Raw genomic sequence first — 21,783 nt, 5'->3', positions numbered from 1 at the left:
CAGCTGAAATTGTCACATTCCACCTTACATTTTTTCCATATGGTCATTTCCTTAATTTATAACTATGTTTTGGTCAGTTCGCTAATTCATCCATAAGTTTTTATATTTTTTGCAGCTTGTTTTCTTTAAATAGACAAAAAAAAAGTATCAATGTGTTTTAATTCAAGGCCCACTGTATTACTTATGTCAAAGCCCAAATAAGCAGTCCGGTTACCCATAAACCGGGATCAGGTTGGGAAATAGATAGAACTCATCCAACAGGAATCATGATATGTGGCCATCATAAACGAAGCCGATCACGCTTCTTCCTTCTTCTCCCTATTATTCCTTGCTCACCTCTAAACTATTCTTCACTTGTTTATTTTTTTATAATGGCGACTTATTCGATCACTACACCAACCCTTCGGGGCACCAAGTTTCTTGGCCAGACACATCTATTTTCAACTCCAAACCGATCGGTTTTCCCGCCTCCAAAACAGCTCTCAAACGCTCATCAAGTAAAGGCCATGGGTAAGTTCAATCTATGGGAGGTGATGGGAGGAAGGGGACTATGCAACGGAGAGAAAGGTATCGAGAAGGAGCTCCAGAGGAACATAGAGGAAGAGACATCGAAGCCTGAGAACCAGACAAAGAAAGAGAGTGACGACAATAGCTTGTCGTTTCAAGTTCCTGAAGACGGTTTCGAGAAAGAGATGATGGGTCTCACCGGAGGCTTCCCCGGCGGCGAGAAGGGACTGAAAACGTTCATCGAACAAAACCCACCACCTCCACCACCACCACCGAAGCAAGGAAGCGATGATGTTGTGTCCACATTTGCCACGGAGAAGAAGCCGAGAGCTCCAGAGCTACCGCTTCTCATGCCGGGGATGATAGCTATAGTCAAGAACTCAAACAGTCCTTACCACATGTACTGTGGGATAGTGCAGAGGATCACGGACGGGAAAGCTGGCGTGTTGTTCGAAGGAGGGAACTGGGACCGTCTGATAACGTTCAGGCTTGAGGAGCTTGAAAGAAGAGAGAAAGGACCACCGGGTAAGAATCCAAAGTCTTGTGTTCTTGAGCCTCTTATTGAACAGATGCAAAAGGAAGCAGCACCCTAAAGTTGCATCTTTCTCTACTCTCTCTACTCTTTGCTTTCACTGTTAAAATGTATATGTAAGGTACCTTCAAAGTTTCTGACTGGTTCTGGAATAAAATTCAGCAATGTAATATAAAAAATCCATGAATTCCAAATCATTAATAGGGAGTAAAATGCAATCAATCAGTGTATATAATAGAAGTAAAAAGGCTTTTAAAAACTGCAAATTGAGTCTGTTTTATTGTGTCAAAGACATCAACCAAATCTTGTATATTCTGTGAATGGTGAAGAAGAGAAGAGGTCCACACCATCTCTATGATCAGATGCAGCCTCCCAACTGTGAACGATTGAGCAGAAAAAGGACAAGTTAGAAAAAAATCAACTCAATGTTCAATTTTTTTAAGCGATAAACTTAGTAGTTGGTAAGTAGTTAGGAGAATAACCTCAGACATGTGTAAGCAAACTTTAAAAAAAAAAACACTGTGAAAGACTTCATTTACAACAACAACAAGTAACGTACCAAAATGGCTTCCATCTCCTCGTTTGAAACAGGGGTGCGCTTGGGCTGCAACGAGGCCTTCCCGCCTATAGTCGTCTTTGGGGAGGTGTTGAGGTTGGAGAAGAAGAATGTATCTGCTTCATTCTCCACCTGCTTCGCTCCCTCTGTAATTTTATCATAAAGGTTAAAACTTTTAGTACCCCAATGTCACAAGCTTAAACAAACTACAAATGACCGATAAAAGAAAAAGAAAAGCAACTTATATCATTTTCCAGCAGAAAAGGACAAAGAAAGTGATGATTTCAGACATAAACACATCATCGTGTACGAGGATTCCGTTTTCTTACACAAAATCATAAACCAACATGTTCTCGATACGTTTCATATCCTAACAGTCTAAGATAATCTAGAAACCGTGAATATATATACACATGCAAATCGATGGATCATTGGGGTGTTTTCACCAGATCGGAGAATATTAGAATACAAATCATGAAACTTGTTGTTAAAACGAAGAAGGAGATAGAGAGATTCTGCTCTGCATAGGAGAGAGATCAAAACCTGAAGGTTTGAGGTGACGCTGAGGGAACTTAATGCGAGGAATCCTCTTCAATCCATGTACGACGTTCATCTCTTCTCTCCCTTCTCGTTCGTTCGTTCGTGTGTTGCCCAATGGAGAATGTTGACGGCGACTTTGGAAATTTTCTGTCTCTTCTTCGAACCTTCTTCGGCTTTAGTTTTCAGTTTTCTACAAGCGTGGGCCATTATGATGTAGTTAAGCCCATTTAAGTTATACAGCCCATTTAATTAGCCCTTTCGATGTTTTCTATTTTCCGGTATTCTCCGGTTTTGCGATTGCAGTACCAAGGGAAATCGATCCCGGTTCGCCCAATGTTTTGTGTAAGGTTCCTACTCCTCTCGACTCTTGTGTAGGCCAGTGGTCTAATTAAGTGACACTGCATTGGTTTATCTCAGTCACCGGAATTCGAATATGTTCCTTTCTTTGGAGTAAATTGAGGTTTTGTGAATTTTAAAATGACTGAATTTAAATTGCAACAAATATTTTTTTTTTTTGTGCACCAACTTTTCATTCAATCTTAAACCAAGTTTGATACAAATGCATTAAGAGCCTGTTTAGCTAGCATGTCAACAGCCGACACAGAGTTTCTAGCGACCCAATGAAACGAGATAGAGGTAAAGGCCGTAGCCAAAGTCTTGATATCCGATAGGATTCCATGCAAATCTGAGATGTGGGAACCTTCCAATATAGCTGTCACCAATATCTTCGAGTCTGTTTCAAAAGAGATTTGTTTGTAATCCAACAAAATCGCTTGCTCCATTGCTGAACGCAAGGCTAAGCCCTCTGCCACGAGGGGTGATTTCACCAATGTGAAAATCTTTGTGTTTGATCTGGATCGATCTTCGTCTGAACCTGAGAATTTCCAAGCTGTTCCTGCCGTTGAGCTTTTTTTTTTCCAGGCAGCATCTGATTGGCATATAATATCAAATCTCGTCTCCATTCTTGGTCCTCTCTTCGCCGTTTCCGGCGGTATGTTCTTCACCTGTGCTGTATTCCACTCCTTAGCATCTATAATAGCCTTTGTGACCACCTCCTGCGATGAGAATATTTTCCCTTGGAAAATCCTATAGTTTCTGGAGATCCACAGTGTCCAGAGTATCCAAGCTGCCAGTGATCCTGCATTTACTCCTGTTGGAGGTAGACACAGGCCTGTGTGAACTGCTTTCCAGCCTTCTATGAAGTGGTTCACGTTGCTCAGCGCTATATTAGCTTTAAACGGTACCAGGCCCCAAACCTCCCTCGCAAACGGACAGGTGAAAAACACATGGGCTATTGTCTCAATCTCTCCACATTTCACACAAGCTGCGCTTGGGATAATATATCGGGTCTCCAAGCGCTCATTGACTGGGAGTCCTCCGTGGACTGCTTTCCAAATAAGGAGTTTTATTTTCGGTGGTATACTCACCTCCCAGATCTTCTTGGTCCATTGGAACTCCACCCGTTCTCTGTTTTCCGTCTCCTCTGCTCTGTTTTCCAGTGCTGCTCGGTATCCCGTCTTCGTTGTGTATTCTCCCGAGCTGTGCTTTAGCCAGATGCGCCTGTCAGGTGCGCCTTCAAGACTCGCTTGGATGCTTAGGATCTTCGGTGTAAGCTCTGGAAGTATTGCATCAATCTTATCCTTGTTCCATACGCAAGAGTTGGGGAAGAAAGAATCTTTCACTCGAGTCTCCATCAGGGATTCTGGTACCGGTCCTATTGGCTTTTCCACACTCGACGTTGAGAGCCAAGCATCTGATCAAATGTTAACTGATTCTCCATTCCCAATTGCCCATCCAAGCTGGCTTGTAATCAGGTCTCGGCCAATTAGGACGCTTCTCCACCCATGGGAACAGGTGGTCGAGGCTTGGACTTCTAGCATCGAACTATACTTGCAATACTTTCCTTTTAAAATTCTAGCCAGGAGTCCCTCGGGGTTGTTCATTATCCTCCAGCTAAGTTTACCAAGTAGAGCGTCATTGAAGCACTGTATATCACGGAAACCCAGCCCTCCATCTTCCTTTGCCAGAGTCATTTTAGACCATGAGAACCACGACATCTTCCTCTGTTCTTGGTTCGAGTCCCAAAAGAACCGGGTCAAGATTGACTGGATCCGTTTACAGAGGGACACCGGTAGTTTAAAACAGGACATTGAGTGTGTTGGCACGCAGAGAGGACCGTTTTGAGCATGATCATTTTCTCAGCTGTGGAGAGGCATCGCGTGGACCAGCTGATCGCTTTTTGTCGGATTCTGTCTACTATTGAGGTAAAAAGATCCTTTTTCTTTCGTCCGAAATGCTCGGGTAAACCGAGGTACTTGCCCACGCCTCCTTCCTTTTGGATATCCAGCTCCCGCTTGACTCTGTCTTTGAGGCTTTGTGGAGCTTTCTTTGAAAACGTTATCGCAGACTTCATCTTGTTGATTTTTTGCCCTGACACTTGCTCATAGAGCTGGAGGATCTCAGCCAGCTTAGTAACACTTTGTTGGTTTGTCCGGCAGAAAAACATGGTGTCATCGGCAAAAAGAAGGTGATTGACCCGAGGACACTCCGTAGCTACCCTGATTCCTTGTAGTGTGCCATCAGCTTGGGCTTTTGCACATAGTCCGGATAGTACTTCACTACAAAGGATGAAAATGTATGGGGACAATGGGTCGCCTTGGCGGATTCCCCGCTTCGGATAGACTCTTCCTTGCGCTGTGTCATTCACCAAAAATGAGAGAGAGACTGATGTCACGCACTGCATGATCAAAGCCACCCATTTCCGGTGGAAGCCCAGTCTCGTGAGAACCATCTCAATAAAACTCCATTCTAACCGATCGTATGCCTTACTCATGTCTGTCTTCACGGCCATAGAGCAGTATTTGCTTGCCGATGAAGTTTTCAAAAAGTGGAGTACTTCATGAGTAATGAGGACGTTGTCGGATATGGCTCTGTCCGGGACGAAAGCTGACTGATTTTCTGAGATTAAGGTTGAGAGGATCGGTTGTAGTCTTCGGGTGAGAAGCTTAGAGATTATTTTATAGTAGACGTTGCATAGCGCAATTGGTCTATAATCCGCTACAAACCGAGGACTCTCTCCCTTAGGAATCAGTCTAATATGTGTGTCATTCAGTCCCGCCGGCATGAGTTTTGTCTCAAAGAACTTTCCCACTTCTCTGATTATGTCTTCGCCCACTGTCTTCCAGTTAGCTTGGAAAAATCCTGCGGAAAACCCATCGAGGCCAGGAGCCTTATCCGAGTGGATCGAGAAAGCCGCTAATCTGATCTCCTCCGCTGTTGGGGCCTTCACAAGCTGATCATTCTCCACTTCAGTGATCAGCGGTGAGAGCGCGTCTTGTACTATTTGTTCCCGTTCTGCCTCAATTGAGGTGAAAAGTTCTGTGAAGTAATTCACGATTGTTGTGGTGATCATCTCCACCTTATAGTGCACCACTCCTTCATCATCCTCTAAGACCGTGATGTTATTTCTTGCCTTTCTTCCTTTTGTTGTGGCATGGAAAAAACCCGTGTTGCAGTCTCCTAGGCTGAGCCAAAGCACTCTGCTTCGTTGTCGCCAGAAATCTTCTTCGGCTTTGTAAGCCTCTCTTAGGTCTTGATTGATGATTGCTATTAGCATGGCGTCATCTTCAGCGCTGGTCATGGCTTCTTCCAGCTCGACTTTCCTCTGTTCAATGATAGCTCTACTGGTCTGTTGTTGTTTTCTGTTCCAAGCAACTATTGCACTTCGGATTATAGCTATCTTTCGGCACACAGTTGCATTGCCTGCCAGCTTCCATTGTTTGTCTATCATCTCTTGGACCTCTTGATTATCTTTAAGTCTTCTGTCGAATCTGAAGAGGCCCTTGCCCTTTTTCCTTTTTGTATCAAAGCATGAGATGACTGGTTTGTGATCTGAGCCTAGGAACTCTAGATACTCGCTGTGACCCGAGTAGAATTCTTCAAACCAGCTGCTATTTGCCACCGCTCTGTCAAGCCGACAGTGGACAACATGGTCATACCGCACTCCTCTCCAAGACAAGAAAACCCCAGAGTGCTTCAGGTCATACAGGTCCCCTTTCGACATGAAGGATCGAAGATCTACAAAAGATCCTTCGGTCCTCTCTACACCTCCTGCTTTCTCTTGGTCGCAAATTATGTCATTGAAATCTCCCGATAGAAACCAGGCTCCTCCTCTAGCTGCATTAATGTCTAGCAAATCTTTCCACATGCTTCTTCTTTTGACATTATCTGTGTCCGCATAAACAAATGTGGCATAGAAAAATTTTCCTTCATATTGAACTCGTGCATCGATAAAGTTTTTACAAGAGCTTAACACTTCCAGTTCAAAACCCTCCTTCCAAAATATAGCTAACCCCCCTCCTCCTTGATCACTAGGAGATACAAGGTGGTGGTTACAAAAGCCCAACGAGACCAATTTTTGGAGCACAAAGTCGTCGGGATTCTTTGTTTCCGAGAGGAACATAATATTCGGATTTATACATTTCTGTATATCCTTTAGTCTCTGGACCGTCAAGGGTTTCCCCATCCCTTGGACGTTCCAGCATGCTACTTTTAAGGAACTGGAGCTAACGGATTGTGAAAACCCGTCTTCTTTTTTGTAGCCGCCGGTATAAGCTTGATAACCGGGTTACTGCTTCCTGCTTCTGCGAAATTCTGTTTCGCTCTCTTTCCTCTAGCAGTTGCTGCTTCTGCTACCTTGGCTGTGGGCTTTGATTGTCTAGTACTTTGCTTCCTTATTGGTGAAGTCCTGACCGGAGCTACTCTTCTTTTAGTCGAGGTTCTTGTTCCAGCTGTGTTGACTCCCAGAGGTTTTTTGGTAGGAGGTCGTCCCAAACGCTTCTTGGCTGGGATGCGCAGCTGCTCATTTACAACTTCCACCTGTGGTGCCAAGGGACTGGAGGGGCCAAGTCTTTGAGTAACTGGGATTCTGGTTTGGGTCTGCTCCGGTATTGCTCCACCTCTTGCTGTCTTTTGATCTCTCATCAGTTGTCTCGCTATCTGTTCTGCAGATTCGTCAACTTCTCCTCGTTCTTCTGCTCTTCTCAGCCTCTCTTTACGAGCCGCACTTTCAGATGGATCTGCGATCGAGGTATATTGGATCATAACCTCTCTTAACTCTTCCCTAGCTTCCGCCATAATCTCTTCAGGAATTTGATCTTTGGGTTCAGTTGGGTGTTTTTCCTTCTCCCCAGCGTGGCCTATATCAGGCTGTGCTTGATATTCTCTCTTGTGCTCATTAAAGGGGGTGTTTACCTCCTCTCTGCTAGCTCTGCGTGAGGATGAGAGTCTCGAATCATTCCTAGAAAGTTCTCTCTCGTTGCTACGGGAGGATGTTTGTAGTCTACGTCCAGTCTCCACCCATCTTCCCTCTCTCTGCTTCTCACTTTGATGAGGTCTGTTTGGCTGGGCTGTTGAAGATCTTTTCAGGGGCTCTCTATGCCCACCGTTGTCATTATCCCATGCTCTCTGGGGCCTGTAAGATCTGTCAACCATTCTGTCCCTTCCAAAGCTTGGGTGAGGGTTTCTCTGGGAGGTACTTTTATTGTAGTAGCTTGACTGGTCTCTGTTGTTTCTTTGAGATACCGCCCTCATTTCCTCATCATATCTTGCTGCTCTGTGGCTCGCATGCGTTCTCTGAGGTGGTTCTGTCGGGGTGCTTTTTCTCTTATCTTCCTGCCTCATATCTTCCCTTTCCTTATTTGCGATTGGGCAGTCTTTGTCTTCATCGTGGTCCAGCATCAGGCAGCGGCCACAGTGTTTCTCCAGCTTTTCATACACCAGGTTAGCTGTGATTTCTTCTCCACTAGCTAATTCCAAGGTGTAGTGTTTTATCAATGGGAGCAACCCATTAATGTGTGTTCTTACTCGATATGACCCAGGCAGGATTTCACATGTGTCATACTCTCCTAGATCCTTCCCAATGTTTTCCAACAGCTCTTTGCTCCAGAGGTGGAGCGGGACTCCCTGTACCTTTATCCAGAAAGGGATCAGAGAAGGAAAGGTTGGGTCCACCGACGGCTCCCATTTTTGTAAGATAAGCATCCATCTAGCGAAGTGATAAGGTCTATTATCAAGAACTTGTTGTAGATCCTCTTGTGATTCAAATTGGAACTGAAACACTCCTTGTCCTAGATCAGAGCCAATAGGTCGCGCTCTTGTTTTCCAGAGATCTGAGAGGAAAGGGATTAAAGACCAGATACGTTGTAGTCTCGGGTTTGTGGTTCTTCCGATGAGGGTTAGCTCATGTTTCCGAATGAGTTCGGTGGTGTCCACCTCAGGAACCCTAACTCTGCCCGTTCTCTGCGGCTCTGCTTTCTCAAGGGGTCCCTTCCCTTTCTCCTCATAGGTTAGACGTCTCGCCATCTGGGGTCGAGCCGCTTCTTCACTTATTAGTTAAAGGTTCTTCACCCAAAGGGTGTGAAAGTTCTGTAAAATCTACGAAAGTTCACTGTTAAACAAGGATTGTTACGATAACTTAGAAATCCAGTATACAGTTAAGGGAACGAGAAAGCTTTGTACCACCCATCTTCAAACCAAAGCATCGGGGAGCTGTTCTTACCATACCGGCGAGGGAAGACGGACCCTCCGACTAGTCATCGGGGGCTGAACCGCGGGAAGTGGTTTTTCAAAAAGCGGTAATTTTTGAAAAACTTACTACTTTTGGTAAAAACAGGGTGGTTGGGGTAAATCTGGGAGCTGGAAACCGGTTAGCTGAAACTACCTCGAAGAAAGTGCCTGGGAGAATTTTTAAGAAAGATTTTTAAATTTAAACGTGGTTAAGAATAGTAAAATTAGAAGAGTGTGTGCATAGCCATGTGGGAGTGTTGTGGAGGTGAGAAGACATTTTTGACATTTAGGATTTTAGGGTGATGGGAAGGTGAATTTACCACTTCTTGCTTACTGTGCCCACTAAGACCCTAAACCTCTTCGCGTCAATTGCAACAAATATATAAAAGGTGATATTGGTAAGAACATGCGCAGAATGAATGTGTGATCGGTAAGAACATGCCCAATCGCGTGATCATTCTGCCAATTCACCATTTTATAAGCCTATCAAACATATTCTTTTTTATTGGGCAGAGTTATCAAAGATATTCTTGCCATAGTTTCCATAGATTAAGTTTTGTGTTTGTGAATTTCTAATAATATTAACCATGGTGAATGGCATGTGAGTTCTGCATGTGATTCTGGATTCGAAATGCTCTCACTATACTCTATCGTATAGCCACGTATCTATACGATAGATATGAGTCCATTGTTACAGTCCATTTAAATATTCACATTAAAAATTTATCTGAGTATTGTATCTTTACTTAGAAATTAGTTTCGACTTTTCTATAGGTTTTAGATACCCACAGATTAATAAAAAAAAATTATGCATAATATTATTAGTTTTTATGAGGTCCATGATCACCTTTAATTTGGAATTTGTTTTTGAAAGTTTTGATTCGGAATACAAAAAGAAAAATTATCGAAAACTGCATCACTACCACTAACATTTTTGGTAACTTGGAATAATATTATCAGATTCGTGTTCTTGGGTATATAGTATGATGGTATGATGCTTTCCCCAAGATAGTGAGACATGAGCATATGAGTGTTTGATGGGAAACTTTAAAACCATGACTTGGTCAACCTCTAAAACTTTTGAAGTGGTTGGTCGTCAAACACCAAAAATTGGTAAAGCTTTAAAACGCGTTATCTAAAATTAAACCACCTATGTGTTTATTTTCTTCTACTCTAATATATACAATTCTACGTATAAAATTCCCTATTGTAGTATTGAATGTTATAAAATATACACGAATTTTCTAATATGTTTTGTTATTAATACTTTTAGATGTCGGTCTATTAACTATACCATATAATTTCATACGCGATTATATTTATCAGGACATCGTAATCAGCTACTATTCAGTATTCGATAGTTTACATAAAGAATCTGTGACAAACACATGTGTTCATATTTGTTAGGTTTTGTTAGCTGTGTGTGGATGTTACTGAAATATTACTATATTAGATTAGTATTACTGAGTATTTTTTCTTTCTACTATAGTTAAACTAATTCAAAATGGAGAAATTGACCATTTCATATAGAACTCCCCTAGTGGCACGGCATCATTTTTGTTTGTGGAAATTTTGTATTTTAAAATGTATTAGAACGAATGGTATTTGATGATATTTCTCATAGATAGTGATTGATTGATAACAAGAGAAATGTGACATTATTTACTTAATATCCTTTTCAGGCGCATAAGAGGGGAACCTTTAACGTCATGACTCATGATAAAGCTTTTGACTAGTTAATGATATTACGTTTGCTTCGTTTATCATAATTTCATTAGGCCATGACTCATTTAACTGCTTCCAAACTCATGATCAGACAGGCATGTATATTCATATGATCGTTATAAATAAATTCATAACCACTTATTTTACCCCTCAAATTCAAGTAAACTTAATCTTCTCGTGACAATTTCGACAGTCAACTGAAGTACTGAACTAATGAAGTTATAAATTGTTTTGTATTAATAAGTAAGAGAGGCTTCTTACATTTTTTCTCACAGTAATAAAACAAAACAAACCTGAATAAATTCTAGTACCCCCACGGCAAAGTTACATCTTCCTTTTACACCAAAGCACACGCCATTACGTGTCCTATCAGTCAAATCACAGTCTTGGTCGCCTATATATATTCTCGTCTCTCATTTGGTAAGATGTAGAAAATTAAACTTGCAACTCTACAAAAAAAAACAAGAAGATAACTCAAAAGCTTTCCCTCCTTTTGTATCAACATAGGAAAAAAAAATGATGGATTCATTAGCTAAATGCTTCAACGGACTTCAAGAAAGATACGAGAGCGTTCTAGAAGCAAAATCAATCTTCAAAGACGACTTAACATCGCCTCTGAATGGATCAGAGTGTTCAGTAGAACCCATCAAAAAGTCTCGTTGCTTGCAAAGAGCCAAGAGGATTGACAGATCCCTAAGGTTCGAAGATGAAGATGAAGAGATGGCAAAGCCTCTGAAGCCACGTAAAGTTGTGAGGTTTCAGTTGGAGAAGAATAAGATTTTCGAGCCCAACAAGCCAGTGAGGTATGAGTTCGAACCTGAGGAGAAGCCTCTGGAAGAGAAAGAAGGTTCGAATAAGGTTGAAGGGAAGGAGGAAGTAGTGAGGGTAAAGATCAAGATGACCAAACAGGAAGCTCAGAGACTACTAGCGAAATGTAAAGACGACAACGTTTTGGATTTGGAGCATGTAGTGGACCAGATTGCATACTTTTCGAATCATCAGCTTCAACTCGATGTTGTGGTGGTGGCTTCCAAGTTGTAATGATGAGAGAAAAAGGAAATGGCTGCTGGTTATCGAATAACTTTTAGTTTTTTTTTTTAATTTCAAACTTATTCGTCGAAGTTTTGTAGTTTTAGAGTAATATATATCTATTAAGTCATCGTGTGTATATATCTTGTCACATAGTATATATTATAACAAGGTTTTGGGTTTACTTTTATTGTTGTCACGTAGATAATAGTATCATGATAGTATAATACTGCTGTGTAAAGTAGGAACGAACTGGGGAAGATTTAAATAATCAAATATGAAATTGAAACATATCATCTGAATCTTATACTACCATGATGATGGGTATCAGTACAATTTGAGGCGTAGAGGTTGGTTTTATTGTACTTTTGGATTAAAATCCGCTGGAAAATGCTTAATTAAGACAAAATTTTGGTATAAAAACGACTGTTAATTCAACTTTAATATATTAAGTAATTTATAATTGATCCAGAATGAATTATTTCTCACAGTAAAAAGCTATAATGGATCTAATATAATGTTGTAAGGTTAATCAAATATATGCGAAACTTAATTAATAAACATTCACTTTAAAAGTATATAGTAATTTTTAAAAATATATATTCTTCATCTACTTTTTGTTTTCCATATGTCCAACGAGGCACATAGATCTGTCCTCATTTTTACTTTTGCACATAGATCTGTCCTCTTTTTTTTTGCACATAGATCTGTCCTCATTGATAGCAGTTTGCACTTTGCACTTTGCCGAAGTAGATAGAATTTTGATGGTATTAGTTTTAAAGACGTACGTATTAGTCAACTTTCATAACAGTTATGCGGTGTTCGTTGTAGGGCAGGTCACGAAGAAACGCCAAAGTGTAGCATTGAATAAACAAGACAATCAACTACCATCACTATTTAGTATTTGATGCTAAATCATACCTTAATGTTAACAAATTAATTAGGTTGATAGACTTATTTGATGCATAAACCACGTCGAATTACGTTATCAATACGTCTTCATGACGTACGTTGAGGGACAAAGTCTTGACTACATTGGTCAAGGGTGTAAGTTTGATGAAAACACATTGCCATTATATAAAAGACAAAGCAACACAAGTTTATTTATGTTGTAACACTTGACACATTGAACGTTATACATGAAAGACGAAAATAAAATACATAGTTTCGTACTTTTTTCTTTGGGATTTCTCTGTGGTAAAATAAGCGTCTGCCAGTTTCAAAACACCGAAGATATATCTCACTTTGAGAACAAAACATTTCTCAAGTGAAAAAAAAAATCCATCGGGAAAAGGAAGGAAAAACAGGCAAAAACAAATTCTCCCACAAAAAAATCCCATCTTAAACAAATTAAAAAACTTAATGATCTAAATAAAAGGATTAAGAAAAGTAATTACGCAAGTGTTTCTTCAGGCCATTCAATGATTCTGTCCAATGAAGGCCTCCATTTTCGACATCTCCGGCGAGACTCCTCCTCTTCCTCAGCAGCCTTTGCTGCAGCCTCTCCAGCAAACCTCTCCGCCTCTAGTTCCCTGAGAAAGTCGCCGAAGGAAGCTAAAGTTGTTTCTCCTTTGCCTTGGACGTCACCACCGGCGTTTAACTGGAAGAGAATGAGTTTCTCTAACTCATCTCTCCTTAGAACAATCTTCACCTTCCTATCTTTTCTGTTGTAATCTTTCTTCACTTCTTTTTCTTCTTCTTGAACCATTCTTTTAAGGTTGCTTCCTCCATTCAAACAGTTTCCCATTTTTATAAAATATAAAAGCAAATTTAGAAACAAAAAGGAAAATGATATTTTTGGGAAATGCCCACAAAAAAATTGTAGAAGAAAAAAGAAAACTTGGGAAATTCCCAAGAAAAAAAAATCTTTGTTCTTCTCTTTTTCTTCTGTGTGATCTGATGATTGTTGGAGACTTGCAGAGATCAATGTGTGCTATGGTGTTTATATACAATGTTGAGCTTCGTCTGTTTAATGATAGATGGATGACTCAAAGTAAAGATGCTGATCTGTTGGATTTATATTTTTAAAATGTACATTATCGTTCCTCTTTTATTGATAATAAATTCAACCAACAAAAAATTGTTATTCGGTTATGAAGATGCTTAGTTTGTTATAGTTTAATTGAACGACAACAACAAAAATGGGACTGAGAGATATAGCTCAAAGCTAAACAAACCTAAACTTAATAGTTCAATATCACTAACGACAACTGCGGATAGCTGGACTAGTTTAGCTTACATTCATCTAAATTTGCTATGAATATGCAACAAACACATTTTAAATTATCAATCAGACTAGACTATAATTCAATTCATTTACAAGATATAAATTATAATACCACCGTGGTCCGTGGATATGGTAGTCTAGTAGTTTAAGCATGAAGACTGGTTTTGTTGAACTCATAGTATAAAATCAGATGAAATGTTTTACACCATGTTAGTATTAGCGCATGCTGGTCTAGTTAAGAGGGAAATTTAAGTCCAAGGTTCTGTTTCCTTCTAGTTAAAGAAAACATAGTTTACGTTGTTATATCTTTGTCGTATAATCTTAAAATTGTTTGGAATAGCTCTTTTAACGAGGAAGAACATCTCCACCAGCAAAAAACAAGTATACAGAAACGAAGTTAATTAATAAATAAACCCTAAAAATTCAATGCAATGCGAGTACGTCTGGATATATATGCTGCATGCGTCTAAAGTATTATTTCGATGACAGATTTACACGTATGAATATTGTAAAAGACACAAAAACGCAATATCACGTTCTCTCCGGTTAGGTGGTACCTTTAAACCAAACCAAAACCGTGTTAAAACCTGGCAATGCACATTTATACCAACCACCAACCTGTCTTGTTTCCTTCCTTTTTTAATAGCCTTTGCTAGATTCAATGGTATAATTTAATTCGAATATAAAACCCATCTACTTACTATTATTAAAAACAAATGTCACATGCTACTAGCTTATCGACACATAACACATTCATCTTCGTTTCCCTTGGAAATTAATCATTAATAGTAATATAGAATCCAATAATTCATAGTATGATCTGTTCCAAACAATGTCAAATCCATTCTTTCCGGATTATAGGGACCGAAAACCAAATAATACAATAACTAACAGAAATCGATTGTTGAAATTCAATCACAACCACTAAAATATAAACGTTTGACAGCATCTCCAAAGGGACTCTATTTTTTTATCTATAATTTACAATAAAATAGAATAACTTTATTATAGAGTTGAATTTGCTCCAATGGTTCACTCTATAATAGAGTTACTCTATAATAGAGTGAAATATAGAGTAATCTTATTTTTTTACTCCAAATATAGAGTGAAAAAACAAGAGTACTATATATTTTACTCTATTATAGAGTAACTCTATTATAGAGTGAACCATTGGAGCAAATCCAACTCTATAATAGTGAAATATAGAAAAAATTATAGAGTACCATTGGAGATGGTCTAAAACACACTCGTAAGTTATACAATGCGCAAATACAGTTGATACCGTTGTCTTATAGCTATATCGTCTGAATATGTACGATGGTGATGTGTTAACCATAATTACTGGCATTTAAAACTTATACGAATAGCGTAAATATGAACACCAAATAATTCAGCATATTTAATTATAGAATATAGTACTTGTAGACGTAAAATGTCATCAGTAAGCGATCTTATCATTATCAAGCGCTACGCGTTGTATAGTTATTGGATTGCATCAATTCTTATCGACGGGCGAAACTTCGTGGAAATTGCATAAAGGACAACAAGTACGTGGCGGTGTCATGGGGTCTGTCGTTTATTCCATTCACTTCCAAGGGGCCACAAATTTACAAAGTTACAACTTTAATTAAATATACTTGTTTTTCTTTTAAAATAACAAAAAGACAAAAACTGACGTGGAAATATTAGCTTTTCGTTTTCTGACTAACAAATTATTATTTGTTTGTGGTCACTCAATAATAATCATTTATCCATAATTATCATAGCTTTTCCTCTTTTCAATCAATTTTTTTCGTTAACATCTAACTCTTTTCTTATATGAGGCTCACATGTAAATTAAATTTGGTCATCCCAAGCCCAACACATAAAGCTTTGTAGTTTAGATGGCCCAGCGTTAAAGACCAGACTTGATTAGTTTAAGGTTTGGTCTTCCATGCCACTAAAACCCAGTATCAGGGTTCAAGAAGTTGAGATAAACTACTTGTTTTATATAAATCCACTTATCCATGGTAAAACCAAATTGACTTGAAAGAGTATCAGTTCCTTTTCTAGTCCTCAATCTTGGATGTTAAAACCATTTGACTAAATGAAAAAGAAGAAGAATAAGGGAAGGCAGGAAGAAGTGAACAGAAGATTTTTGTAATGAAATTTTCTAAATTCATATAAAATAGCTGATAATAAAACTAAATAGAACTAGTAGTTTATATATATAATAATAGTCTGCTGTTACACAAGCTACAAACTCCACACACTGAAAGTACAAAGTTGTTTGCATAACTTGGGAGCTAAAGACCGTCAAGAGATTAGAGTAACCTCACTCCTCATTTTAAACCAACATACCTAAAGAAAGTTAACATGCGATATGGAAAGAAACGACTCTAGTACATTCATAACTCGTACCTCCTCTCATCATTGACTACTTAACTCACTCCATTCTTTTGCGTTTATTTTTCAGTTTTGAGAACATCTCCTCAACATCTTCAGACGTTATCGCCCTTGAAGTACCAACAGACTCCTACAAAAACAAAAAAGATCATCAGAGTGTCTTTTCAAAAAAAGCTGTGGATCAGAGAGGGTTCATGGGCGTATCAGAGTTCTTATAAATGTATACCAGTAAACTCCTGAACCCTTCTTTGAAGTCTTTGATGCCGTGAGAGAGCTCAACTTTAGTTACATGGTCGAGATTGTTAAAATGATCAAGTGCTTCGCCTTCCTGTTTCTCCAGTTTCTCTGTTCTCTTCTCCTTCGCCTTATTCTCGTATTCAGCAATCGTGTCCTCTGCATCAAGTAAATAGCTAACCTTTCTCTCACTGTACATCTCTAGGCACTTCTCGCATTTGCATAGCATGTTCCTCCAGTTTTTGGTTACAAACAGCGGTTTCTTCTCAAACTCAGTACACGAGGCTAGACCCGTCGCAATAGCACAACCAGCCGCAGGAAAGGGTTCAGAGTCGGCGAGCTTCTCAGAGCATCCTCTCAAAACAGATTTTTCAGCTTCAGTACTGTTCTCAGGCTGGACAGGCTCAGTAGCTGTGGAGGTTTGGTTTGACTCGGTAGTGTCTGCACAAGCATTGGCTGAACCATTGGAATCCACTTTGGCAGCAACCCACAGTTTCTCGGGATAAAGAGTGAGAAACGAACAAACCGGAGAGCAGTTTTGACAAATGAAATCCTCATAAACCGGCACTCCTTCCTCATCTCTTGGAATCTGTTAAACATTAAATAAAATTTTGAACTAGAAACACCAAAACAAAAGGTCAAACGTAAACTAAGTGTAAGCTCTGATCACAAACCTGGCTACTAACACCGTCCGAAGATTTGAGACTGAGATGCTCCTCGTGAAACCAATCCTCACAGATACAACACTGTATCATCTCCCCATGTTCCTCCCCATTTGGGTCAGGGTAAGGTTTGTCGCAAGAGCAGTACAAGCCTTTGAAGTTATGGTTGTAAGAATTCTCAGAGTTGTCTACATCTTTCCCCGGGAGAAGCTTACACGCTAAAGTTCCAAACTTAGAGTTCCCACAGTCACATCGGAAATTTCTCTTAGTCCAGAGCTCCAAAAGCTTCATAACCACAACAATATTCAACCATCAGCAAACCAACTAACACATAAGAATCAAATAGACATAATATGTAAATATATATCAACCTCATGACCATCGTGACAAGTTAAGCAACAGGCCGTGCAAACTCCAGCATTCCCTTCTGGAGTACATGTGATGCAAGAGAAAATGGCCTGCCTTTTCATGTAACCCTTTGGGTAAGTACACTCATCTCCCTCATCTCCACCCAACACCAAATCCGCTTCCTTCAGATCAAGAATCACAAAAGGAAGTTAGTGAATGTATAATTAATAAAAAAACAGGACACACAAGATTCTGAAAATGCCAGTGATGAACAAAGATTCTGAAATAATAACATTCAAGGATCAAGAATCACACAAACCAGGTAATAATATCCAAATAACTTGTGATTACAAACAAAACAAACACAAGATTCTGAAAAAAAAAAGCAATGATGAACAAAAAAAAAAAAAACCCAGAAGGGAAAGGAAAATGCGAAATTAATAAACTTTTTTAACGATAAGAAATGATGAGTACCAGCTCTTCGGCATCCATGCTTTCGATGTACTCTTCCATCGTTACAGTTGCCTCAGCATCGTCCTCGAAATCACCCGATGCCATTTTCGCAATCGATCACTCTTTCACAATCTCACACCTGAAAACAACACAGAGAGAGATGAAATTGGATGTAAGTAGAGGCTATTAGAAAGACTCAACGAGAGAATCCCTAATTTTTTTTCTGAAAATTTTGAAAACCCTAGATTCTTCGCAAAATCATCGATTGATTACTAATAGTGTTCTAGAAGATAGAAATTAGGGTTATTTCATTTTCGCAATACTGATAAGATTTGATCGCAGAGTGAGAGCTAGAGAGCTAGAGAGAGAGGGGGAGAGCAAGTTACGGTGTGAAGCTGAGCACAAGGAGGGCTTTTGGGCTAGAACTAAGGATCTAGCCGAGTTGAAAGGTTGTTATATAAACCCAGGGACTTTATCGTCCTTTTCCCGCCAATTATCCACATTTCCATTTTCCCTCCCTCCATTTTTTTTTGTTTTCCATTATTGTTGAATGTTTTATTTTTATTTTGTTCAATTCTCCGTCTAACTAACAAAAGTTACACAATTTTCAGTTTTGTGGTAACGTGCGGAACAACGGCAGAATAACTGTGGTATAGTATTAATAGTAATAAAAATATATAAATACATAGGTATATGTAAAGATTTTTGTTGCAATTGACAACGGTACATGACGGTGCGGTCTATCACACTTCGAATCTTAAATGTTGAGATTTCTTATTTGATAACACAAGTTACACAACTTTCATTAATCTTTAAACATTTTGATTACATTTTAGATGAAGTTCTAAACAAAATTCTACAACACACAAAAACGATCAAACATAAAAGATAGAACCTTTTGAAATAAAATGACAACAAATTGAGGATAAAATTCAAATGCGTCAAAATAAAAATTAACATCATTGTCACATAAACTTGGAAATTTGTCCCTATGAAACATGACATTAACATCCAATCCGCATTTCAGAAAATAGTTGAAATGAAATTCATTATGGCTGTAACTAATAATATAATTTATGAATACTTGGAAAGAAAGAAACTAAGAAAAATGGAAAGCAGTGAACAGAATAGCGGAAGTTACAGAATAGAACAAAACGGAATGAATAATCGCAAGAACACATTTTTGTAACACATTCATTATGGTAACTTTTTAAAGGAATGGAATGGAATGGAATAAAATTAACTAGGTTAAATTAAACTATTAAGAGTTTTATCAATAGATTAATAAATTATATTGACAGTAGAACTAAAATTAATAAACAATATAAAAAAAAACAAAATATTAATTTAAACTTTATACTAAATCTATTTATTGTTGAAACTAATATATCTAACGCTGGAAACGATGCATACAATGTTTTGCAATCCAAATATCCTTAGCAATTTGATCACGAACAGCCTTCATATAAGCTCTTCATCAGACAAATTTTCAATTGACCAACGAATAGATTCTGCTCAACTTTCATATGTAGCCAAAATAATATTTTACTCTCATCAATAGTAAACACCGATATTTAACTCAAAAAAATTATACCAGTGAGGAAATGGGATGATATTACCTTGTAGAAGAGAAAGCAAACTTGATTTGTTGGTCTGGTAATGTATTTAAGATTGTTTAAAAAAAGAATAAGAAGTTGTTATTATCTAGTTCAAGGTTGTAACATATCGTAAGATTTTACCAGAAATTTCAAGTTCAAAATCTTAATAAATCTACTATTTAAATGCAATAATTACGTTGGATAATATCTAAACATAATTAAAAATATTTTTTAACTTAATTTTCTTCCATTCCATCTTATTCACGTTTTTTTATTTCTTCTGAATGTTTTATCACTGCATTTCTTCTTTTTTCACTTATTCCACAGGAATCAATGGAATGTGATCTATTTTCTATTCCATGTAAATGGTAAAAATTATTTAGAATCTACAGGAATTAGCCATTCTAAAAATTCATATTCCAGAAAATCAGAGGCGGATCTACGTTGACCAATAGTGGGTCAGCTGCACCAGGTTAAATATAAGTTTCAGCTGTTTTGGTAAGTTGTCAATAAGTTTCCCTAGTTCATTTGCTTAACAATCTCCTCCGCTGACCAAGATAACCCAGGTTCGATTCCATGTTGCACCTGCTTTATACTAATTTTTTTTAAAATTATTTTTGTTCTGGACCAAAGCCCAATCTTTGACACCCCTTAAATTTAGGGTTGGGTCCGCCACTGCAGAAAATACACATCCAGTTGCAACCTATATTATATTTTCAGACCTTAAACGAACTGATTAGTTAAATCTTTTATAGAAATAGACAAACAACTCCACATTTGGTCCGAAGACGAGATTCCGCTTAAAAGTAAGTATTTAAAATTATTGTGGATATTATTCTGAAATGTTGTATTTGAATTCAGTTAACAAAAAATCTTAATATGGTTGACAAAAGAATTGTAATATGATAAAAAAAAAAATAGAATGATGGTCTAAACTTTTGATTTCTATTGTAATAGTTTTAACAACTGTAAATATCTAAAAAATTCCATTTTTTTTTTAAAAAACTGCCTATTTATAGACAAAACAAAAGAAAATGGATGTCTGTGAATCTAACATCTAACATATACTAAAAGGAGAATAAGCTGCCTAGAGAGAGTGTCCACGTCAGCTAGTAAAATCCTCCAATTAAAACATAAGATTATGCCACGTCATTTGTTGTTAACAATTTCTTTTGGGCCATCATGTGTACCCTGGAACCCAAATCCTCCAAAACCACGTATCTGCTTCGTCTTCCTCTGAATTGCTGAAGCATCACTGCTGTTACAAATTACCTCTGAGGCTCTGACTCTCATCATCAACGACTCACAGTATGGCTCCCACATCTGAATCTCATAAAGCTTCAGCATTCACTGCGACTCTGAAAGGTACGCATCTTTTCACATCCCATCAACTCGCCAGCTTATATATTCATATGCTTCCTTGATTATTTCTTTCTCCAAATCACGCAAATGAAAAAAATCAAAGCAAACTATGTGATATAAAATCGCGAAATCAACCGGCAAGGTTCCTATGTCTCTGTTTTACGATGACTTCGTTCCCTGTTTACAACAGTCGAAGCTACTGTTTCAGCTAATCCACTTTTGGGAAGCAAAGAAAACAACGAAAGGGTAATTCCTAATTGGTCTCTAGCTTCTTCTCATAGACTAACAGGTTTGGATTCATCGTTTACAAGTCCATATTTGTTTACATCTTATTAGCTTCCTTCACGGTTTTAGTTGTAAGTGCAAACGCTTTCATCCATAGTTACTATTGAAAATCATAGGACTCTTACTGTTCTGATGAAACGAGTGTCATCAATCTTTTTCAGGATGCTAGAAAGGAACATCGATAGGTCTCTCAACTCGTGGTAGGACACAAAAAATATTAGCTCTTGCATCAAAGCAGAAGCTGACCTCATGATTTCTTCAGATTTTGATCCTAATCCAAACCCATTGTATGTATTGTTTCGTCGCTTTCTTGATTGTTTGATTGTTGTTGTTGATATACTTTTTCAGGATGACATTGTGAAGGAAATCAATGAGCCAAACTCTAGATGGAAAGCTGTTTTTTGTGATAGATTTGCTAACACCACTGTGAGTTCTTTTTTCATCCATCAGCACATCTGCGTCTTGATAGATTCGGAGCTTTTATCCTTTTACGATGAAGAGTCTAATGCTTATAATTGTTCCTGAAATTTGACTATTCTCCTTTTAAAGGGTTCACAGCTTTGATGCCGCTACGAAGGTTTTCTGAAGCTTGTGGCTCCTTCTACAGTTCTTTCGGGCACCCACATGTTGCTTTTGAACCAGTCAATCAGAATCGAAATGAGTGTTGCAGAAATGCATTTTGTAGAATTTTTTTCCGTTCCAGACCTTTCAAGTTATCACCTTTTACATTTTTTTTGTTTTAATTACACTTTGTTTTGGGTGGCTTTTCTTAT

The 21,783-nt window shown here is 38.3% G+C and overlaps 6 protein-coding genes across 7 annotated transcripts; 2 read left to right on the top strand and 4 right to left on the bottom strand.

The window, feature by feature from the left end:
• Window positions 1–257: 257 nt before the first annotated feature.
• Window positions 258–1,261, top strand: LOC103861507 (NAD(P)H-quinone oxidoreductase subunit S, chloroplastic). Its single transcript, XM_009139231.3, has one exon. It carries the CDS (start codon window positions 267–269, stop codon window positions 1,098–1,100), a length of 834 nt encoding a protein of 277 aa, XP_009137479.1. The 5' UTR covers window positions 258–266; the 3' UTR covers window positions 1,101–1,261.
• On the bottom strand, window positions 1,205–2,327 carry LOC103861518. Its single transcript, XM_009139241.3, has 3 exons — window positions 2,139–2,327; window positions 1,599–1,741; window positions 1,205–1,415 (listed from the first exon to the last, which is right to left on the bottom strand). Exons 1-3 carry the CDS (start codon window positions 2,206–2,208, stop codon window positions 1,398–1,400), a joined length of 231 nt encoding a protein of 76 aa, XP_009137489.1. The 5' UTR covers window positions 2,209–2,327; the 3' UTR covers window positions 1,205–1,397.
• A 347-nt stretch (window positions 2,328–2,674) lies between these two features.
• Window positions 2,675–3,829, bottom strand: LOC103864600. Its single transcript, XM_033287272.1, has 2 exons — window positions 3,392–3,829; window positions 2,675–3,190 (listed from the first exon to the last, which is right to left on the bottom strand). Exons 1-2 carry the CDS (start codon window positions 3,827–3,829, stop codon window positions 2,675–2,677), a joined length of 954 nt encoding a protein of 317 aa, XP_033143163.1.
• Window positions 3,830–10,859: 7,030 nt separating this feature from the next.
• LOC103861498 lies at window positions 10,860–11,646 on the top strand. Its single transcript, XM_009139219.3, has one exon. The coding sequence runs from the start codon at window positions 10,944–10,946 to the stop codon at window positions 11,466–11,468; it is 525 nt and encodes a 174-aa protein (XP_009137467.1). The 5' UTR covers window positions 10,860–10,943; the 3' UTR covers window positions 11,469–11,646.
• Window positions 11,647–12,538: 892 nt separating this feature from the next.
• LOC103861489 lies at window positions 12,539–14,407 on the bottom strand. The gene has a single exon (XM_009139208.3). The coding sequence runs from the start codon at window positions 13,201–13,203 to the stop codon at window positions 12,850–12,852; it is 354 nt and encodes a 117-aa protein (XP_009137456.1). The 5' UTR covers window positions 13,204–14,407; the 3' UTR covers window positions 12,539–12,849.
• Window positions 14,408–15,861: 1,454 nt separating this feature from the next.
• LOC103861481 (putative E3 ubiquitin-protein ligase UBR7) lies at window positions 15,862–18,310 on the bottom strand. 2 transcript variants are annotated; one of them, XM_009139196.2, is made up of 6 exons: window positions 18,152–18,310; window positions 17,787–17,904; window positions 17,336–17,494; window positions 16,977–17,249; window positions 16,295–16,891; window positions 15,862–16,198 (listed from the first exon to the last, which is right to left on the bottom strand). In XM_009139196.2, exons 2-6 carry the CDS (start codon window positions 17,868–17,870, stop codon window positions 16,109–16,111), a joined length of 1,203 nt encoding a protein of 400 aa, XP_009137444.1. In that variant the 5' UTR covers window positions 17,871–17,904; window positions 18,152–18,310; the 3' UTR covers window positions 15,862–16,108. The 2 variants fall into 2 exon arrangements, with proteins under 2 accessions (XP_009137444.1, XP_018508199.1); XM_018652683.2 differs by having other exon boundaries at window positions 18,089–18,158.
• Window positions 18,311–21,783: the final 3,473 nt, after the last annotated feature.

The sequence above is a fragment of the Brassica rapa genome, chromosome A01, assembly GCF_000309985.2.
Source record: "Brassica rapa cultivar Chiifu-401-42 chromosome A01, CAAS_Brap_v3.01, whole genome shotgun sequence".
Classification (NCBI taxonomy): Eukaryota; Viridiplantae; Streptophyta; class Magnoliopsida; order Brassicales; family Brassicaceae; genus Brassica; species Brassica rapa.
Note: the sequence above shows the minus strand (reverse complement) of the source record. Positions and strands in the feature narration are given on the sequence as shown.

Coding starts and splice junctions, on each gene's coding strand:
- LOC103861507 (XM_009139231.3), top strand. CDS start 267: ATGATATGTGGCCATCATAAACGAAGCCGATCACGCTTCTTCCTTCTT.
- LOC103861518 (XM_009139241.3), bottom strand. CDS start 2,208: ATGAACGTCGTACATGGATTGAAGAGGATTCCTCGCATTAAGTTCCCT. Junction 1,742..2,138: donor GCGTCACCTCAAACCTTCAG/GTTTTGATCTCT, acceptor ATAAAATTACAG/AGGGAGCGAAGCAGGTGGAG.
- LOC103864600 (XM_033287272.1), bottom strand. CDS start 3,829: ATGGAGACTCGAGTGAAAGATTCTTTCTTCCCCAACTCTTGCGTATGG. Junction 3,191..3,391: donor CCTGTCCGTTTGCGAGGGAG/GTTTGGGGCCTG, acceptor TTCTCATCGCAG/GAGGTGGTCACAAAGGCTAT.
- LOC103861498 (XM_009139219.3), top strand. CDS start 10,944: ATGATGGATTCATTAGCTAAATGCTTCAACGGACTTCAAGAAAGATAC.
- LOC103861489 (XM_009139208.3), bottom strand. CDS start 13,203: ATGGGAAACTGTTTGAATGGAGGAAGCAACCTTAAAAGAATGGTTCAA.
- LOC103861481 (XM_009139196.2), bottom strand. CDS start 17,870: ATGGCATCGGGTGATTTCGAGGACGATGCTGAGGCAACTGTAACGATG. Junction 17,495..17,786: donor GCATGGATGCCGAAGAGCTG/GTACTCATCATT, acceptor CTTGATCTGAAG/GAAGCGGATTTGGTGTTGGG. Junction 16,199..16,294: donor AAGGGTTCAGGAGTTTACTG/GTATACATTTAT, acceptor TTGTTTTTGTAG/GAGTCTGTTGGTACTTCAAG.